The 20,728-nt window shown below is 39.3% G+C and overlaps 1 protein-coding gene across 1 annotated transcript in view; it reads left to right on the top strand.

Moving 5' to 3' along the window:
* The window catches only part of TMIE (transmembrane inner ear), a 278,697-nt gene extending 267,477 nt beyond the window's left edge, over positions 1–11,220 (top strand). The window contains exon 4 of the mRNA XM_053715654.1: positions 10,841–11,220. Coding sequence (XP_053571629.1) covers positions 10,841–11,220 — 380 coding nt within the window. The remainder of the gene's footprint in view (positions 1–10,840) is intronic.
* Positions 11,221–20,728: the final 9,508 nt, after the last annotated feature.

Raw genomic sequence — 20,728 nt, 5'->3', positions numbered from 1 at the left:
TTATAATTTATATTGTAGCTATATTAGGATTTATTTTACAGGTAAGTATTTAGCTTTAAATAGGAATAATTTATTTAATAATAGTTAATTTATTTCGTTAGATTTAAATTATATTTAAGTTAGGGGGGTGTTAGGGTTAGGGTTAGACTTAGCTTTAGGGGTTAATACATTTATTATAGTAGCGGTGTGGTCCGGTCGGCAGATTAGGGGTTAATAATTGTAGGTAGGTGGAGGAGACGTTGGGGGCGGCAGATTAGGGGTTAATAAATATAATATAGGGGGACTTCCGGTAGGCGTGGCAAGAGAAGCAGCAAGACGCTGAAGGGCTCGCTGAGCCAAGCGAAGGAAAAGCAGCCAGAAAAGATCTGCCTTATCTACAGATTCCCGTTTGCGGGGTAAAAATAGCTCTGCCTAGGGAACGGCTTGCAGCCGGGCAAGCAGAGTAGATGGAAGTCCAGAGATTGCCACACAGTGGCCGGACGGCACTGGTCCAGACACACGCCACAGTAAGGTGCCGGAAAAAGAGCAGACAAACGGCATGGACAGCAGAGTAGCAGGCAGCATGGCGGGACTTCAAGGAGGTAGCCGCAAATCTTCATAATTCCGTATCAACATAAGTACCTGGTGTGGGCGCACGATGGACATGAGGTATCGTGACTGAAGTGGGTCTGAGGTAACAAACGGTGAAGTGGCTCGGAGTCCAAGGAAACCGCCAAAGAGCTGCAAGCCTCACAGAAAGGAAAACCGAAGTAGTAAAAACCGCAAGTAACATTAAGTATAACTTTGCAATATAAATGCTGTGTAGCGTGTGTCTGTGCTGAAGATTAAGAGACTTGATGAATGCAAGTGATTGAAAGTAAAGGCGTAAAAGGATAAAGCCTATCATATCAGAGACTCAAAACACAGGGGCTGTAAGGCAAACATTGTGTCGGGCACTGTCTGGAGGTTCTCAGAATAGGCAGAAAATAACCCAAAAACATCAATAGAAGTAGAGGGGATACTGAAAACGGAGGAGTCTGTTTAAAGTATTTTCAATTGCCTGGGTGTATTTCAGAAAGCATGACAAGTTGAGACTCAGGTGCAGACTGTGACGAAGATATCTGGGAATCCCCTGCTTGCAGGGTTATATTGGTCTGTACAAGGGGACATTGCCGTAGAGACAGTGATATCGCAGAGTGAATTATACACAGGCATTGACTCTCAATAACAGCAAAGAAGCCATAAGATATATATGCTTGGCTATCAGTCACCCAAAGGGGTCAAAACCAAAGCTAAAGTACAGCAGTATATACAAATAGAGGCGGATTACTAGGGACTTCAAATTACTTTGCGGCAAACAGCCTTACCCAGCAAAAGAGAAGACATAGGAACTAAGGCTGCAAAGAACTATAGGATTTACAACAGTGAAAGAGCAGTTGCTGTGCAGATAAGCAGTGGGAAAGTTGAACAGTCACTATAAAAGTCTCTATAAAAGGAGTCATTATCCACACATTGAGGGGGAGGTCACCGCACCGAGGAACTGTTATGGTTATATTGTGAAATGCCATAAGGGCATGGGGGATATATGAACTGCAACTATAGATATAAGAGCAGGAGGAATGTTTTGATGTATTATATTGATGTATTATAGAGTTTTTTTAGATTGCTGAAAAAAGTCACAAAAGGATAAGATATATAAGGTTGTGGGAGTGATATAGCAAGGAGGTAAAAAAGCAGAACAAGATAAAGTCTGCGCAGTCACTGTGTTCACATATTGTGCTTCCCTTTCTCTTCCTTTTCTGTTTTTTTTTGGTGTAAGCAGTACACTCACTTTAAAGTCAGGTAGATAGAGACACAATTCAAGGGAGCACTATTTATTAACAGGGACACAAGGGACTTATGCAGTTAGAGCAAAAAGGTCCTCCCACTGCTTAGCTCTAAGTGTGTTGGTAAAATGTAGGAAGACTAATCAGAGAGGGTGAGACAGCAATTGATATGGTATTAGGTAGTCACTGAAGCGCTAAGGCGAAAAGGTACATGGTGGCTTTTTCTTTTTTTAAGAAAAAAAGAGAAGGAAAAAATATATAAAAGGAAAAAAAGAAAAGTAACAAACAAAAAAAAAAAGGAACATATTGAGCATATATTGGGTATACCTATCTTACTTAAGAGAATTGACATAGCAATATTTGAAGGCTGCATGGTCGGTGTGGCCTGCTCCTCTGTATCCTCTTTTCTCTTTTATCTGTCCTTATTTCTTTCCTCTTGCCGGGGCTGCCTGGTAGTTTGTATATGGATAAATATATTACGAATATGAAAAACAGGTCACCCAACATGCCGGTGAAAAAAGACAAAAAATTGAAATCTCTGCATGAAAGTATTGTAGAAGCAGATTTAGAAAATACGGGCAAAAATACAGAAACCCAGTTAACAATAAACCAATTAGCTGATTTAATCTTACCACAGTTTGAGATTATAAAGAGAGAGATAGCTGACCTCTCACAAGATGTAAAACAATTTTCAACTAGAATGACTGAGGTAGAAAACAGGGTTTATGACCTAGAGGATAAAGTATATACACAAGAGAAGGATGTAAGTCTACAGGCAGATCAAATCAAATCACTACAGCTAAAGGTAGAGGATCTTGAAGATAGGTCCAGACGCAGTAACGTAAGAATAGTGGGTCTAACAGAGACCAGGGAATTTGAGGACTTGCTAAAATTTGGGTCAATATCTCTACCAAAGCTGATAGGAATGCAGATGCAGGAGGAAAAACTGCAAGTTGAGAGGGCACACATAATTGGAAACTATAGAGAATCACGAGAGGGTAACACTCGCCCACGCATGGTTTTAATCAAATATTTAAATTTTCAAGATAAGATTAATATTATGCGGCAGTACAGGATCAATCAACCACTTATGATAGAACAGAAACAGGTGTATCTATTTCAGGACTTCTCCCTAGAAACTTCCACAAAACGAAAATCTATGGCGCCATACTGTACGGGACTGATTAAGGCAGGCCTAAGAGCAACAATGAGATACCCAGCAAAAATCACAGTACTGTGAGGGCACCGTAGCTTTAAATTCAGTGGACGAAGCTAAGGCATTCTGCAAAGAAAATAATATTGTAGTATGAAGGATAAATCACAAGTGAGTCCTTATCCGTTTTTAGAGGGCAGTAGACAAAGAGATTATAAAGATATGATAGTAGTGATAGGAGCAATAAGGTGGGTGGGGAGGCTTCGGTGGGGGGGGGGTGTATGTTTTTTTTTTGTGGCTGTTTTATTTCCTCTCTCTCTCTTCCGTTCATCCCTCTTGTGTAAATGGCTAAAATGATGGCTCCATTAAAAATAATATCCTGGAATGTGGGGGGTATTACCTCCCCTGCCAAACGTAGAAATGTACTCAAAATGATCAAAAAAGGTAAACCCGATATTATATGTCTACAAGAACTGCATTTAAAAGGGCCAGAAATAGAAAAACTGAAAACAAATTGGATAGCGGAGATCATTGCCACACCATGTAGCAAGCGTAAGAAGGGGGTGGCTATACTTTTTAATAAAAATCTGGGGTATAATATTTTGAAACAAGAGTTGGACACTGCATGGAGATATATAATAATACAATTAAAGATAGAAAACATAGTTTGGACCATTTGCAATATATATGGGCCTAACGGGCTAGAAATAGATTTCTGGCAGCTGTTGAAACAAAAACTAATACCATTTCTGGGCCAGAATTTAATCATAGCAGGGGACATGAATATAACATTACATCCAGAAATGGATAGACATAAGTTAAGATGTAAACAGGCTAATTATAGAGAAGCAAAATGTTTGAGGAATTTTTCAACTGCGTTGAAAGTAAAAGATATCTGGCGTTTGCAACACCCAGATGATCGGACATTTACGTGTGAATCCAAAACACATAGAAACTTCTCCCGCATAGACATGTTCTTGATAGATGAACAGCTTCTCAGATTGGAAATAGAGACTGATATTGCAGATATAGTTCTGACAGACCATGCTATAATCACACTGACAATATCTGTCACAGACAGATCTCAAAGAAAGACAAATACATTTCACTTTCCAGGATATTTATGTAATAACCCACAATTTACAAACTGGCTGAACCAGAAATGGCAAGAATATTATACACATAACCAACATACAGATAATACGGAAATTTTATGGGAAGCAGGGAAGGCGGTAATAAGAGGGGAGGTGAAAGCTTATATGGTAAAGATGGTACGCAAATTGAAAGCTAGGGAAACACAACTAGCTAATCAATTAAGGAATGCTTTTGGGAGATATAGAAGAAACCCTAATGATTTTAACTGGCGCAGATACTTAAGCAAAAAAGAAGAAAGGGAGATCTTCCTCAAAGAAAAATGGGCTAGGGAAGACCTAAAGGCAAGGGTTATATATCAGGGCCTAAACGCAAAACACTTAGCCAAATTAACCAAATTTTGTAAGAAAAATAATATAGTAGGCGTAATCAGGGTAGGAGACAGATGCTTTACAACATCTACAGAAATTAGGGAGGCCTTTTTAGATTACTACAGAAAACTTTATAGTAGGCAAAAGATAAACAGTGTGGAAAAGGAAAGGTTCTGGCAGAGGGTGAATCTACCCCAGATAGAACGGGAGGCACTCCTACAAATAAACCAGCCAATTGCCGAGGCAGAAGTTGTCCAAATAATTAAAAGTTCTAAAACAGGAAAAGCGGCAGGACCAGATGGGCTGCCTGCCGAATTTTATAAAATAACAGTAGATTCAATTCCATCCTTATTAACCCGATTATATAATGATTATTACCAGAAAAAGGAGATGAATTCGAGATATTTTACAGATTCAATAATTACATTAATCCACAAAAAAGGGAAAGACCCAGAAAACCTAGCATCTTATCGCCCTATATCTTTACTGAATCAAGATTATAAAATACTAATGTCAATTATTTCAACAAGACTTAAAAAAATAATAGCAGAACTGGTCCATCCAGACCAGGCAGGGTTTATCCCGGGACGTAATGCAGTTCGCAACATGCGCAGGGTCCAGACAATTTTAGATCATTTTTATCAGCTCGGCAAGGTGGAAGGGAAGGCACCCAAGAAAGACTTAGCAATTGTTACAATAGACGCAGAAAAGGCGTTCGATTCCATCATATGGAATCATCTTTTTTCAACATTAGAGAATTTTGGATTTTCCGGAAACCTTGTCGAGCTGATTAAACTAATTTACAACAAACCAAAATCACAATTATTAGTAAACGGGGAGCTCTCAGAATACATTACATTAGAGAAAGGCACACGACAGGGATGCCCACATTCCCCTTTACTATTCGATTTAGCACTTGAACCCCTTGCAGTAAAGATCAGGATGGATGTACAAGCACTAACTATAGGGGAGCAGAAGACGTTAATATCTTTATATGCAGATGATATCTTACTGTTTATACAAGACTCTAACAAAAATATTCCGTTAGTGATGGATATTATAAGGAGATTCAGTACTTTTACAGGATATAAAATTAACCCCTCTAAATCAGAATTATTATGGGTGCTCAAAACCAGATTAAGCGCAAATAGGGTTTTCAAAGAGGTCAATTACATTAACTATTTAGGGATTAAAATGGGGAAGAACCCAGGTGAGTGGTACCAGTTAAATTATAAAGTGGTTTTTGATAATATGCAAGCAAATCTGGACAAATGGAATTTGTATTACCTATCACTTTCAGCAAGGATAATGTTGCTGAAAACAATCTTTTTCCCAAAAGTATTATTTCTACTTCAAAATATACCAATCTTTATACCACAAAGAGATATAGACAGATATAATAAGACATGTGCGCGTTTCATCTGGGGGGAAAAGAAATCTCTTCTGTCAATAGAAAAACTAAGCGTAAGAAAGAATTTTGGAGGATTTGCACTTCCTAGTATTAAATATTATAATATCATTACACTAATGAAATTTGGTCTAGACTGGCTTACAAATTCGGATTATGTTACACATTACGATTTAGAGTCAGAGTTGATCAAACCATTCAACTTAAAGGCTATACTGCACTGCCCATACAACAAACTACTGAGGAATATTGGTAATCTTGGTACCATAGCAAATATAGTAAGGGCATGGCAAAAGTATTGCTACATATTGAGTCTAAAGTTTTAGGTTTCAAGACAGTTACCCATAGTGGGCTGTGTGGATTTTTTACCAGGATTACAGAACAAGGTATTTCTCGAGTGGAAAGCCAAAGGGCTTATTGACTTCGCACAACTAAGGATGGGAGAGAGTGGTGAGATTAAATCATATGAAAACATAGCTGCAGAATTTCAATTGCCCGCAAAAAAATTTTTTGCATACTTACAAACCCGACATTACATTGCAACACAAAACACTTTATTTGGTACTGACTGGCAACAAGCGCAAATAGACTCAGGTCTCAAGATATATAAGGTAGGAATAAGGTCGATTTCATACTGGTATCAACAAATAATGCAGGTATCAGGACAATGGCACATAAATAGCCTGAAAGATAAATTCCTAAAATATTTCAGTACAATACAAGTAGAAGAGGTTATGGAAAGTATTAAATTGGCAGAGGAAGCCACAGATAGGGTGAACTGGAGAGAATCGTAACTCAAATTAATAAATCAGTATCATCTGACGCCAGAAAGATTATGTAAATGGGCAACGCCACAACAAAGTGTGTGTAGCAGATGTAGGGAACAGAAGGCTAATTTATTACACTGTCTATGGGAGTGCACTAAAATCTTGCAATTTTGGTTAAAAGTACAATACTGGATAAATAAATATCAGGATGTATGGGTGGCATTAGCTCCACTACAAATATTCTTTCTAAGTAAAAAGGGTAACGTGGGTGATAGGCTTTTTCTGAATACAGTAATCCTAGCTGCACGGAACTTAATATTCAGTAAATGGAAAAATAAATCAGCCCCGAGTATAAAGGAGTTAGTAAATATCATTAAAATGCAAATGATAATAGAACAGCAAGATTTGATATTGAGATCTAGAAAATCTTACAGAAAATTTTTCAAAAAATGGCAGAAATATATCTGTTCATGGCCGATGTTAAGCCAAAAACAATTTATAATACCGTTAATAAATGCTATACCCTTTATGGAATTAGTTGCAGCAGAGGTTATACCCACACATTGGGCAACCTAAAGGGGGATGGGTGGTGGAGAGAGAGCGCGGGGCATTTCCCCCCCCCCCCCACTAATTAACTAATTAATTAACTATGTACTTACTATCTGCCCACTCAAGAGACATAGAGAGATCTTAGATGACTAGAATCAAGGGAAATCACCTGGATAAGTGGTCAATATATTTTTTCAGGTAGTAGACCGGCCTATAGGGTCAGTTATCAGTAGAATTCAGGTTAAGCCATTCTGGATAGAGGTATTATGTTGGCCTGAACTTCATGCTATAAGGGATAAAATATAATTTCCAGATGTATATGTTAATTAGACAGATGTATGTTTATTGTGTTTTTTTTTGTTCTTTTTTCTATGCCACTGTATAAAATGAGCTCTCTATTGATTGTGATGTGAAAATGAATAACGAGATATTTAAAAAAAATAAATAAAAATAAATAAATATAATATAGGGGTCGGCTGTGTTAGGGGCAGCAGATTAGGGGTACATAGAGATAACGTAGGTTGCGGCGGTGTACGGAGCGGCAGATTAGGGGTTAATAATAATATGCAGGGGTCAGCGATAGCGGGGGCGGCAGATTATGGGTTAATAAATATAATATAGGGGTCGGCGGTGTAAGGGGCAGCAGATTAGGGGTTCATAGGGATAACATAGGTTGCCGCGGTGTACGGAGCGGCAGATTAGGGGTTAATAATAATATGCAGGGGTCAGCGATAGCGGGAGCGGCAGATTAGGGGTTAATAAGTGTAAGGTTAGGGGTGTTTAGACTCAAGGTTCATGTTAGGGTGTTAGGTGCAGACTTAGGAAGTGTTTCCCCATAGGAAACAATGGGGCTGCGTTAGGTGTTAGGTTTTTTTCAGGTGTTAGGTTTTTTTCAGCTCAAACGGTCCTATTGTTTCCTATGGGGGAATCGTGCACGAGCACATTTTTGAAGCTGGCCGCGTCCGTAAGCACTGCTGGTATCGAGAGTTGAAGTGGCGTTAATTATGCTCTACGCTCCCTTTTTTGGAGCCTAACGCAGCCCTTCTGTGAACTCTAAATACCAGCGGTATTTAAAAGGTGCAGGGAAAAAAAGCCAGCGTAGCTAACGCACCCCTTTGGCCGCAGAACTATAAATCTAGCTGTTAGAAAAGAGAAAACAATAGAAAGAGTGGCACCTCAGGAGACTCCATAGGATGTGGCATGTTTTCCTCTCACACAGAGAATTGCCTGGGGTTTCACTGTCCTATTATATTGTCACAAACTAGTATAATTCAGGAAAGTTGTCCTTTGTGAATAATATTCACTACTCACACAGGGGTAATATAATTCTTGTTCTTTCTTATGTGAGATTCTTTAATAGTTTATCCATTCTGACCTATAAGTTATAGGAATAGAAAGGTTAAAATTGAAATGTGCATGTGTGCATTTCAATTTTAAATAGAAACATATTTGCAATATATTTCCATTAGCAGAAATGCTTCTAGTAAACATTATTGCTTTTCAGTGGCATACACGCATATGCTGTTAGGGCCCCTGCACCACATTCAAAGATGTGCGCAAAAAGCTTTCTTCTAGCAGAGTTAATGTACGAGCGGGAGTGATAAATAGCGCTCCACTCGTAATCTTGCCGTATATGGGATGACATGAAGAAGTAACATCACCAAAGAGATACAAACACTAACTTCATAATTGATTCAAGTAAAAATGAATAAGTACTTTTACACTAATATAAATTAGGGAAATCAATAACCCAAAAATGCACCTGCCCAATATATTGATTTTACCCCTGTTTAAATCCATTAAAAATACCTAAAGACACATCTCTATGGTTTTGTAGCACAATAGGCTAATTGCACATGTAACCTTTTAACACCACTACACACAAGACTATACCAGCCACAATTGGCATGGAACAGGGCTTTCATATTTTCAAAAATACCATATAATTAAATGTAAGTTGTTTGCTATGCAGCTTTGAATTCTTGCTATGACTAAGTGATATGAACTTATTTATAAATGAATGAATATAATCTTTTAGTCAACGTGTGTTCTTTTTTATAAGTTAATAGCATGATGGAAAAACTACAACTTTACTGTTAGAAAACTTTTTAATCTGTGAAAAATATTTTTTCTTTCTTTTTTTTTTGCCATGATAATGTCAAAATATTTCAACAAAGTGGACTGTGCAATTGCTTGAAAATGAGGCATATAATTTACCTCCAGGCAGACTTTAAACATAAAGCTGTCACATTAAATTTCCCTAATGCAAAAAAGGGAAAACTGCACACAGGGATAATAAAATGGAATTTAATACAGAAAATATGGAGCCTTGCAAAAAATGTTTTAAGTGAACAAGCGTGGTAAGCAAGAATCTGAACTTAGGTTTTTCATTTTGATTTACTCTCTGCAATGGTGATTCATTTATCAACAGTTAATAAAGTATCTGTTTTTTTAATTTTAAATGTAATATAAAGGACCATTAAAGGGATACTGAACCCAAATTTTTTTATTTCATGATTCAGATAGAGCATGCGATTTTAAGCAACTTTCTAATTTACTCCCTTTATCATTTTTTCTTCATTCTCTTGCTATCTTTGTTTGAAAAAGCAGGAATGTAAATTTAGGAGCCGGACCATTTTTGGTTCAACACCGTGGGTAGTGCTTGCTGTTGGTGGTTACATTTAGGCACCAATCAGTAAGCGCTACCCAGGTGCTGAACCAAAGATGGGTCGGCTTGTTAGATTTACAGTCCTGCTTTTTCAAATAAAGATACAAAGAGAATGAAGAAAATTTGATAATAGGAGTAAATTAGAAATTGGCTTAAAATTGTGTGCTTAATCTGAATCATGAAAGAAAAAAAATTGGGCTCAGTATCCCTTTAAATAGACTAGGTAGAATTGCACAATAAACAAATGCACAATAAAAAAGACAAAACCATAACAATTACAATTAAAACGAGCAGGAGATTTTTTTTCTGACAAATTTCAAAATAATTGATTCCTTTTCTCTGCTCCCTGTATCATGTGACAGTCATTAGCGAATCACAAACTCATTTATGTATACAGTGTGGACTCTTGTACATTACGAGTTGGTGCCTCAGAAAGTGTTGAAAAGACTGTACACAATTTGTAATTGTTTATGTATTTTTGTCCAATTATTTATCAATGCAGTACTTAATTGTTTTTTTTAATGGACCTACTTTCCATTAATGTTGTAAATTGTTTATACTGGTGGTAACACATACTTTCCTACATGTGCTATAGCCTACTACATAGTCATTTTACTTTTAAATGAAATGCAGTTAAAATAGATTTGATCTATTATCCAGTTTACATGGCACCAGGTTACCATGGTAGCTTACAAAATGGTTTTGGCACCTGGTTTATGACCCTTTAATAATCCGTTAGACAGTCATTATAATACTGTATACTTAGAGCTATATTTCACAGCTTATCCCATAAATGCAGATGCAGCAGTGTAGACATTTGTATTTACACATACAATGCACTGTATAAGCATATTTACATAGGAAAAGCTGTATTGACCTAACCCAAAGTGAAGACTAAATATTTCTAGTTTTTTGTCAAATTCTTGTGTGCTTTTTGTATGAATTGTCTCACATGCTCATAATTATAAATTATTGAATGTCCTTCAATCATTAAAGATGTATATTTTGCTTTTCAATGTGTTTTCAGCTCCAAAGACAGAAGGACATAAAAAAGATGTACCGACAGTTTCAGGAAAAGTCGAAGAAGAAGCTAAGAAAGATGGTGCAAAAGGAGGCAAGAAAAAAGAGGGTGAGAAAAGCAAAGGAGATGCGAAAGAAGGAAAAGGAGATGCAAAGGCAGATGGGAAAGGAAATGGAAAAGAAGGTAAAGCCAAAGGAGATACGAAGGATGGCAAAGACGGAGCAAAAAAGAAGGACGGAGAAAAAGGAGCAAGTGATAAACAAGGCACTGCAAAGAAAAGCGGGAAAGAAGCAGGAAGCGGAGATAAACCTGGTGGTGGCACTAAGTCTGGTGGGAAAGGAGGAGATGCAAAGTCTCCGGCAAAGAAACCACCAGCAAAGAAATAATAATTTGAGAGCATGTTGAAGACTACTGGTACATCTCTTGCTCTGGATGTTTTTTATATTATTTTTAAATTATTATTGTTTTTTAAACAAATTGTAAAGTATCCTGATGTTACTTCGCCAAAGACATTGATGTTTCTCTTATGTGATAAAGACTAACATTACAGTATTGAGAAATAAAAAATAAAAAACTATTTGTAAATAAATAATGGTTTAATGGAGACCAAATGTTATAGAGCATTCTGCATATACTTTGTTACATAGTATAGCTTAGCTTACAATTCTTTCCCTTAAAATCTTCTCCAATAAATCTAACTATAACATCAAATCTCCATTATTTTTAATGTTTTTAGGGCAAAATATCATAATATACAGTTTCACCTATCAATACGGGAACATGAAAGTCTTAATTAACTGTCATGAATTAGATAGAGCATACAGTTAAAAGAGGCTTTTAAAATTACTTCTATTTTCCAATGTACTTGATTCTCTAATTATCCTTTGATGAAAAGCATACATAGTTAGGCTCAGAATCAGCAATTCCCTACAGGGAGCTAGCTTTTGAATGGTGGCTAAACGCATGCGGCACTTGTCATTGACTGGATGTTGTAAGCATTGTCCCATATAAAGGAATCCGCAAAATAAGTGTTTAAAGTGTGGGAGGCGATGCTTCTCTGATAGTATTGAATGGCAATACATTATACAACCAAAACTCAACCTCTTTTGTTACAATACAATAGTGAAACTATACAAGAAAAATAAACATAAATGAGCTGGGGGTTGTACAAGTGTATAGAATTTGTTATATGTAAGTATTATACTGTAATACTATATTATGAATGTTAAATAATTTTGTTGTGTTTGTGTGTGTATATACAGTATACAGGACTGTGCAAAAATCTTTGGCCACCATTAGATTTGTTGTTTTAGCAATGGTATACCGACCATATATAACTATTTCTCAGTCTCTTTATTAGAATACAACCACAAAAATACAGTATATTTGTATGCAGTAGTAAAAAAACTGAAAAAAAAATGCTTCTATAGGCTAAAGTGGAAAGTATTTAGTGTGACCTCCCCTTACACTTGAGCAATAGCAGAAACCTGGCTCTCGTAAACCTAAATGGAATGGAACCCTAATTAATGTCATTGCAAACACCTGTATTTGTCCTACTATTTCATGTCAAAATGGCTGCTGTGAAAAAGGTCTATTATACCAGGTTTGTGCAAAACATGCTTGAATATTACATATACATGTGGTATGAGTTTAATTAATTGGAAGCTTGCTAATAAGAACAACTTTCAGTCATATCATTCCATTCAAAATGCCAAAGATCACAGAATTTGACAGAAATAAAATCATAATTTTGCATACGCAAGTCCACTCTTAAAGGGAAATAAGCAAACAAACTGGATACTCAAGATGTGATATTCAAGGCCAAGAAAACTTTCAAAATTTCATGAGAAGTTTCTGGCAGCTTCATCGGGATGCCAAGTTGACCATTCTACAGTCTGAAGAGCTTGATCAGGAATGGCCTTTGTGGAAGGGTAGCAGCCAAGAAACCACTTTTACGGAAGGTGAACAGGATGAAAAGGCTAAGATTTGCTAAAGCTCACAAAGATTGGAATGAAGATCAGTGGAAAAGAGTATTATGGAGTGATGAATCCAAGTTTGAAATTTTTGGGTCCAATCATCGACAATATGTGAGAAGAAGAGTTGGAGAGAAATGGAAGAAGAGTTCTTGCGGCCTTCAGTGCAACATGGTGGAGGTTAGGGTCTGTCCTGTTTTGGGGCTGCATTTCTGCCAGTGGTGTTTGCGATATTGTCTGAATTGATGGGATCATGACTGTATAAAAATACAGACAGGTTTTAATTCATCATGCCATTCCTTTTGGAAATTGCCCAATTGGGAATGGTTTTATTTTTCAGCATGATAACGACTCCAAGCACACTGCTAATGCAGTGAAATCATATTTGGAGAGAAAAACAGCTGATAAAACACTGACAGCCATGGACTGGCCGACACAGAGTCCAGACCTGAATATTATAGAGGCAGTACAGGATCTCCTGGACAGAGAAAGAAATAAGATAACCTAAATCTAAAGAAGAGCTCTGGGAAGTGCTGAACGACAGTCTCCACAAAAGAGTTCAAGTTGTGCTTAGTGATAAGGGAAGTCACACTAAATACTCACTTATGCCTGAAGAAGCCATTTTGTTCTGAAAATTTAGCTTTTGTGTACATATTTCCTGTATTTTCTGTTTATATCTTAATAAAGTGACTGAAAAATAAATATGTATGGTCATTAAAACTTTGCTAAAACAAAAAATCTAATGCTGGCCTAAGACTTTTGCAAAGTACTGTGTGTGTGTGTGTGTGTATATATATCAAAATACAAGAGATGCGGACAGTCCATTTAATAACAAAAAGAATATGGTGAGCTGTGAGATTCAAGGCTAGTGCTTTATACGGACCCGCTTTGGCTACAGACACACCTTTTGTCCCATTGGCTCACGTTGATCCCAGAACAGTTTGTCTTGCTGTGGATGACGTCACCGCCCCCTCACTCCTCGTGGCTAGCTGGAGGGTCATACTGAAGCAGTGGTGGGAAATCCTCATTTTCGACTGGTCCCGCTTGAAGACACCGCACGACTACACGAGTGGAGCATCGATAGAGGGGTGAGAATTTTGCTTATTTACATCAATATACACCTATGGTTGTTTGTAGACTTTTATTCTGCTTGCCTGGACGCAGACTACATGCACATGAATTGTGAACTGTGGATGGATGTATTTACTAGCCACTAACTGGGATAACAGAACTTTTCATTTAATTTGATTGTGTTTTCTATATCGTCTGCCTGGTACAGACGCATTGCCAATGAGGATTGACTTGAATACTGTTACTCATTTGAGGATGTTTTTCAACATTTGCTAAGCCTTATTAAGTCGTGTGTCTTTTTATCTATTTTTCATAGCCTGCCCTACTCACAATATTTTCAATAGTCAGCTCACTATCGGCTAGATTTAGAGTTTTGTCGGTAACGACCCGCGTAGCTAACGCTGGCTTTTTTCTGGCCGCACCTTTTAAATAACTCTGGTATTGAGAGTTCACAGAATGGCTGCGTTAGGCTCCAAAAAGGGAGCGTACAGGCATATTTACCGCCACTGCAACTCTTGATACCAGAGTTGCTTACGGACGCGGCCAGCTTAAAAAACGTGCTCGTGCACGATTCCCCCATAGAAAACAATGGGGCTGTTTGAGCTGGAAAAAAACCTAACACCTGCAAAAAAGCCGCGTTCAGCTCCTAACGCAGCCCCATTGTTTGCTATGGGGAAACACTTCCTACGTCTGCACCTAACACTCTAACATGTACCCCGAGTCTAAACACCCCTAACCTTACACTTATTAACCCCTAATCTGCCGCCCCCGCTATTGCTGACTCCTGCATATTATTTTTAACCCCTAATCTGCCGCTCCGTACACCCCCGCCACTTACATTATCCCTATGTACCCCTAATCTGCTGCCCTAACATCGCCGACCCCTATATTATATTTATTAACCCCTAATCTGCCGCCCCCAACGTCGCCTCCACCTAACTACACTTATTAACCCCTAATCTACCGACCGGACCTGAGCGCTACTATAATAAATGTATTAACCCCTAATCCGCCTCACTCCCGCCTCAATAACCCTATAATAAATAGTATTAACCCCTAATCTGCCCTCCCTAACATTGCCGACACCTAACTTCAAGTATTAACCCCTAATCTGCCGACAGGAGCTCACAGCTATTCTAATAAATGTATTAACCCCTAAAGCTAAGTCTAACCCTAACACTAACACCCCCCTAAATTAAATATAATTTAAATCTAACGAAATAAATTAACTCTTATTAAATAAATTATTCCTATTTAAAGCTAAATACTTACCTGTAAAATAAATCCTAATATAGCTACAATATAAATTATAATAATATTATAGCTATTTTAGGATTTATATTTATTTTACAGGTAACTTTGTATTTATTAAGGTACAATAGCTATTAAATAGTTAAGAACATCTTCAATCTTCTTTCTTCAGGATCCGTGTTTATCCCGCCGACGCGGAACATCCATCTTCACCGACGACTTCCCGACGAATGACGGTTCCTTTAAGGGACGTCATCCAAGATGGTGTCCCTCGAATTCTGATTGGCTGATAGGATTCTATCAGCCAATCGGAATTAAGGTAGGAAAATTCTGATTGGCTGATGGAATCAGCCAATCAGAATCAAGTTCAATCCGATTGGCTGATCCGATCAGCCAAACAGATTGAGCTTGCATTCTATCGCATTCTTCAGTTGGACGTCGTCGGAAGAAGATTGATCCGCGCTGGAGGTCTTCACGATGGAGCCGGTCCTCATCGGATGAAGATAGAAGATGCCGCTTGGATCAAGATGGTTGCCGGTCTGGATCGCCTCTTCTTCCCGGATAGGATGAAGATTTTGGAGCCTCTTCTGGACCTGTTCAGCCGCCGGATGATGGATGTCTAGCCCCCGCTTGGGTTGGATGAAGATTTTGGAGCCAGGACCGATCGGTGATACCCGGTGAGGTGAAGATAAGGTAGGAAGATCTTCAGTGTTAGGTTTATTTAAGGGGGGTTTGGGTTAGATTAGGGGTATGTGGGTGGTGGTTGTAATGTTGGGGGGGGTATTGTATGTGTTTTTTTACAGGCAAAAGAGCTGAATTTCTTGGGGCATGCCCCGCAAAGGGCCCTGTTCAGGGCTGGTAAGGTAAAAGAGCTTTGAACTTTTGTAATTTAGAATAGGGTAGGGCATTTTTTTATTTTGGGGGTCTTTGTTATTTTATTAGGGGGCTTAGAGTAGGTGTAATTAGTTTAAAATTGTTGTAATATTTTTCTAATGTTTGTAAATATTTTTTTATTTTTTGTAACTTAGTTCTTTTTTATTTTTTGTACTTTAGTTAGTTTATTTAATTGTATTTATTTGTAGGAATTGTATTTAATTAATTTATTGATAGTGTAGTGTTAGGTTTAATTGTAGATAATTGTAGGTATTGTATTTAATTAATTTATTGATAGTGTAGTGTTAGGTTTAATTGTAACTTAGGTTAGGATTTATTTTACAGGTAATTTTGTAATTATTTTAACTATTTTAGCTATTAAATAGTTCTTAACTATTTAATAGCTATTGTACCTGGTTAAAATAAATACAAAGTTACCTGTAAAATAAATATTAATCCTAAAATAGCTATAATATAATTATAATTTATGTTGTAGCTATATTAGGGTTTATTTTACAGGTAAGTTTTTAGCTTTAAATAGGAATAATTTATTTAATAAGAGTTAATTTATTTAGTTAGAATAAAATTATATTTAACTTAGGGGGGTGTTAGGGTTAGGGTTAAAATTAGCTTTAGGGGTTAAAAAAATTATTAGAGAGTAGCGGTGAGCTCCGATCGGCAGATTAGGGGTTAATACTTGAAGTTAGGTGTCGGCGATGTTAGGGAGGGCAGATTAGGGGTTAATACTATTTATTATAGGGTTATTGAGGCGGGAGTGAGGCGGATTAGGGGTTAATAACTTTATTATAGTAGCGGTGCAGTCCGCTCGGCAGATTAGGGGTTAATAAGTGTAGGCAGGTGGAGGCGACGTTGAGGGGGGCAGATTAGGGGTTAATAAATATAATATAGGGGTCGGCGGTGTTAGGGGCAGCAGATTAGGGGTACTTAGCTATAATGTAGCTGGCGGCGGCGTGCGGACGGCAGATTAGGGGTTAATAATAATATGCAGGGGTCAGCGATAGCGGGGGCGGCAGATTAGGGGTTAATAAATATAATATAGGGGTCGGCAGTGTTAGGGGCAGCAGATTAGGGGTACATAAGGATAACGTAGTTGGCGGCAGAGTACGGAGCGGAAGATTAGGGGTTAAAATTTTTTATAGAGTGGCGGCGATGTGGGGGGGCCTCGGTTTAGGGGTCATAGGTAGTTTATGGGTGTTAGTGTACTTTAGAGCACAGTAGTTAAGAGCTTTATAAACCGGCGTTAGCCCAGAAAGCTCTTAACTACTGACTTTTTTCTGCGGCTGGAGTCTTGTCGTTAGATTTCTAACGCTCACTTCAGCCACGACTCTAAATACCGGAGTTAGAAAGATCCCATTGAAAAGATAGGATACGCAATTGACGTAAGGGGATCTGCGGTATGGAAAAGTCGCGGCCGAAAAGTGAGCGTTAGACCCTTTCCTGACTGACTCCAAATACCGACGGTAGCCTAAAACCCGCGTTAGGAGCCTCTAACGCTGGTTTTCACGGCTACCGCCAAACTCTAAATCTAGGCCTATATATATTATGGATATTAAAGATATCCTTGACCTGTGAATTTGCAATATTTTAAAGGGTCAATTGGGTGTAGCTCCACATTCTGAACTTACTCTGTGTGTATATATATACATATATATGTATGCAAAAGTTTAGGCACCCCTGACAATTTCCATGATTTTCATTTATAAATAATTGGGTGTTTGGATCAGCAATTTAATTTTGATCTATGAAATAACTGAAGGACACAGTAATATTTCAGTAGTAAAATGAGGTTTATTGGATTAACAGAAAATGTGCAATATGCATCAAAATGATGTCATGAAGCCATACCAGTGGGTTGTGGTCGGTGAGCACTGTGAAGGACCTTCTGTATAGGTATGGCTGCAGTTTCTTGAGAACCCACACCAGTGTCAAGCATTCCTTCTTCACTGCCGCGTAGCCTACTTCCTGAGGTAGTAATTTTCTGATGATGTAGGTTACGGGGTGTTCAAGACCATCCTCATGTGGCTCAGCACAGCTCCCAACCCGAACATGGAGGCATCTGTATGAACACAATAACGTTTGGATGGGTTTGGAGTACCCAGGAGAGGGGCTGAGACCTGTACTGCCTTCAGTCGCTGGAAGGCAGCCTCACACTCGGGGGACCACAGGACTTGCCGGGGTAAGTGTTTTCAGGTCAGGTTGGTCAGGGGTTTGGCCAGGGTGCTATAGTTGGGGACAAACTTACGGATGTACCCTGCTGTACCAAGAAAGACTAAAACTTGGGTTTTGGTCTTAGGGGTCGGCCAGTTAGTGACTGCCTCAATTTTGGCCGGCTCTGGCCTCTGCTTCCCACAGCACACTTGGTGCCAAGGTACTGGACCTCTGAGCACCCTACTGTGCACTTGTCTGGCTTCAGTGTCAGACATAATCCTGGAGACCATCTAGGAGGTGATCTACCATCCTCTGGAACTTCTCCAGAGCATTCTTCATTCCAAATGTCATGACCTTGAACTGGTACAGGCCAAATGAGGTGATGAATGCCGACTTCGGAATCGATTCCGGGTCCAGGGGAATCTTCCAGTAACCCTTGCAGAGGTCTAAAGTCATTAGGAAGTTACCCTGGGCGATGCGGTCTAATAGTTTATCTACCCGGGGTATGGGATAGGCGTCGGTCGCGGTCCGGTCAGTAACCGGACCTTTTTTGCCTACCTTGGGCAATCTGAAGGCTCATTCACACTCTGGTGGCGAGGTCCTCCAGTCGGTCCCTGAACTCCAGGACGTACCCTATGATAAAGGGTCCCTCCTCCCCAACTGATACTTCCCAGTGGGCTCTGAGTAGGTCTAGGGGCCCTCTCACCCTCCGGCCATACACTAACTCAAAGGGGGAGAACTCGATAGATTACTGGGGCACCTCCCTGTAAGCGAACAGGAGGTGCGGCAGGTATCTCTCCCAGTCCTTGTAAGAGGTCGAGAACATCCAAAGCTGCTGCTTCAGTGTCCCGTTAAACCTCTCGCATAACCCATTGGTCTAGGGGTGGTATGGAGAGTTTGGCAGGGATCTTAACCCGCAAAGCCTCCATAGCTGCTGGGTGAGCTCAGTGGTAAACTGAGTCCCTTGGTCCGAGATTATCTCCCGGGGGAAGCTCACTCTGGCAAATATACGGAGCAGAGCGTCTGCTGTGGTCTCTGCCTGGATGTTGGCCAGGGGGATTGCCTCCGGGTACCGTGTAGCATAGTCTACTACCGTCAGTACATTTCTCTTTCCCGAGGGACTGGGATGGGGCAATGGGCTGACAATGTCAACAGCTATTCTGTTTAAAAGTTTGTCGATGATAGGGAGGGGATGCAGGGAGGCTTCAGAGTGGTCACCGGTCTTCCCTACTCTCTGACAGATGTCGCAGGTACGGCAGTACTGCCTAATGTCTCCTGTAATCCCAGGCCAGAAGAAGGTCTGGATCAGTCTGTGGCAGGTCCTAGTAATCCCTAAATGTCATGCCAGGGGAATGTCATGCCCGATGCGCAGCAGGTCGTACCAATACTTTTGCGGTACCACCAACTGTCACTTGGACATCTGCTTGCTCCCACCACCCTCGGTAATCCGTTACAGAAGTCCTCTGTCCCACTTTATTTTACTGCATATTTACTTTTTTACTTTTTTCAATACATTTTTAAATGCATTTATTTAATTTCTGCACACAAACTATATTTGTTCTGCTGCTGCAGGCGGAGTAGAAGTATTTTTTTTTTGCGTTTTTTAATGTGCCCCTCTGATTAAACACTGGCCCCACCTTGGCCCCTCCACTAAAATTTGTCTAGAACCGCCACTGTGTGAGACCCTTTATCTCTGTTACCTATCACTCACAAAGAAGAAAGAAAAGATTTCCAGCAAGCTGAATGATATAGGGACATAGAAATATCCTGTTATGTGCACAGTATCTCCCTAGGGATTTCAGCCATAACTACCCTCAAGCATTGCGGAGACATAAACGTAGCCTCCCCCTGTGGGATAACGATATTTCCTCAGAAATCCTCTGCTGTACTTGCACAAGCACTGGATGGGCTCTCTACTGGATACTGCTGCAGTTTGGTGACTGGTAAGCCGCTGGTGGGGTGCTACTTCAGGTAAGCCACTTCCCACAGCAAAAAGACACAGCCCGCAGGCTATTAGAAGGTACTCTGACACAGGTACAGCATTGCCAGGGGACAAAGCCTGCTCTCCCACTGACACACTTTTTCCTAAAACAGGAATATAACAGTCCTACATCACTTAGAAGGGCTTTCTCATACCACTGACACCCTTTTTGTACCATTTGGCAGCCCTGGGATCCTCTTTTTAACTTTTTCAAAAGCTAGAGCTATGGCCCTTTAAGAAGCAGTTCTCTCACTAGGCATCCGGTTAGCCTATGCAGCATGTAGGCACTATTATTGTTGGGATATATATTTATGTTTTTTTCACTAAATCTTCAATTATGGCCCTTTTCACTGGTTATAGCCTCTCTAAGGTACTGGCATTGTTCCGGGTGGTAGCTACACCCCCTTAGCATTGCAGTCTTTTTCTCCTCACTCCAGAGTTTCAGATAGTGAGGAAAAGGCCTTCAAAGCATCATTTTCTTCTCAAATCTGACACATTTTGTACTCCTGAATTGGAGGGGGTCACTTTGGGGCATTTTGTCAGTAATTTTATTATAGGGCCTAGGTATTACCTTAC

The sequence above is a fragment of the Bombina bombina genome, chromosome 5 (genome assembly GCF_027579735.1).
Source record: "Bombina bombina isolate aBomBom1 chromosome 5, aBomBom1.pri, whole genome shotgun sequence".
Classification (NCBI taxonomy): Eukaryota; Metazoa; Chordata; class Amphibia; order Anura; family Bombinatoridae; genus Bombina; species Bombina bombina.
The sequence above is the reverse complement of the archived record's forward strand: the minus strand, read 5'-3'. Positions and strand labels throughout refer to the sequence as shown.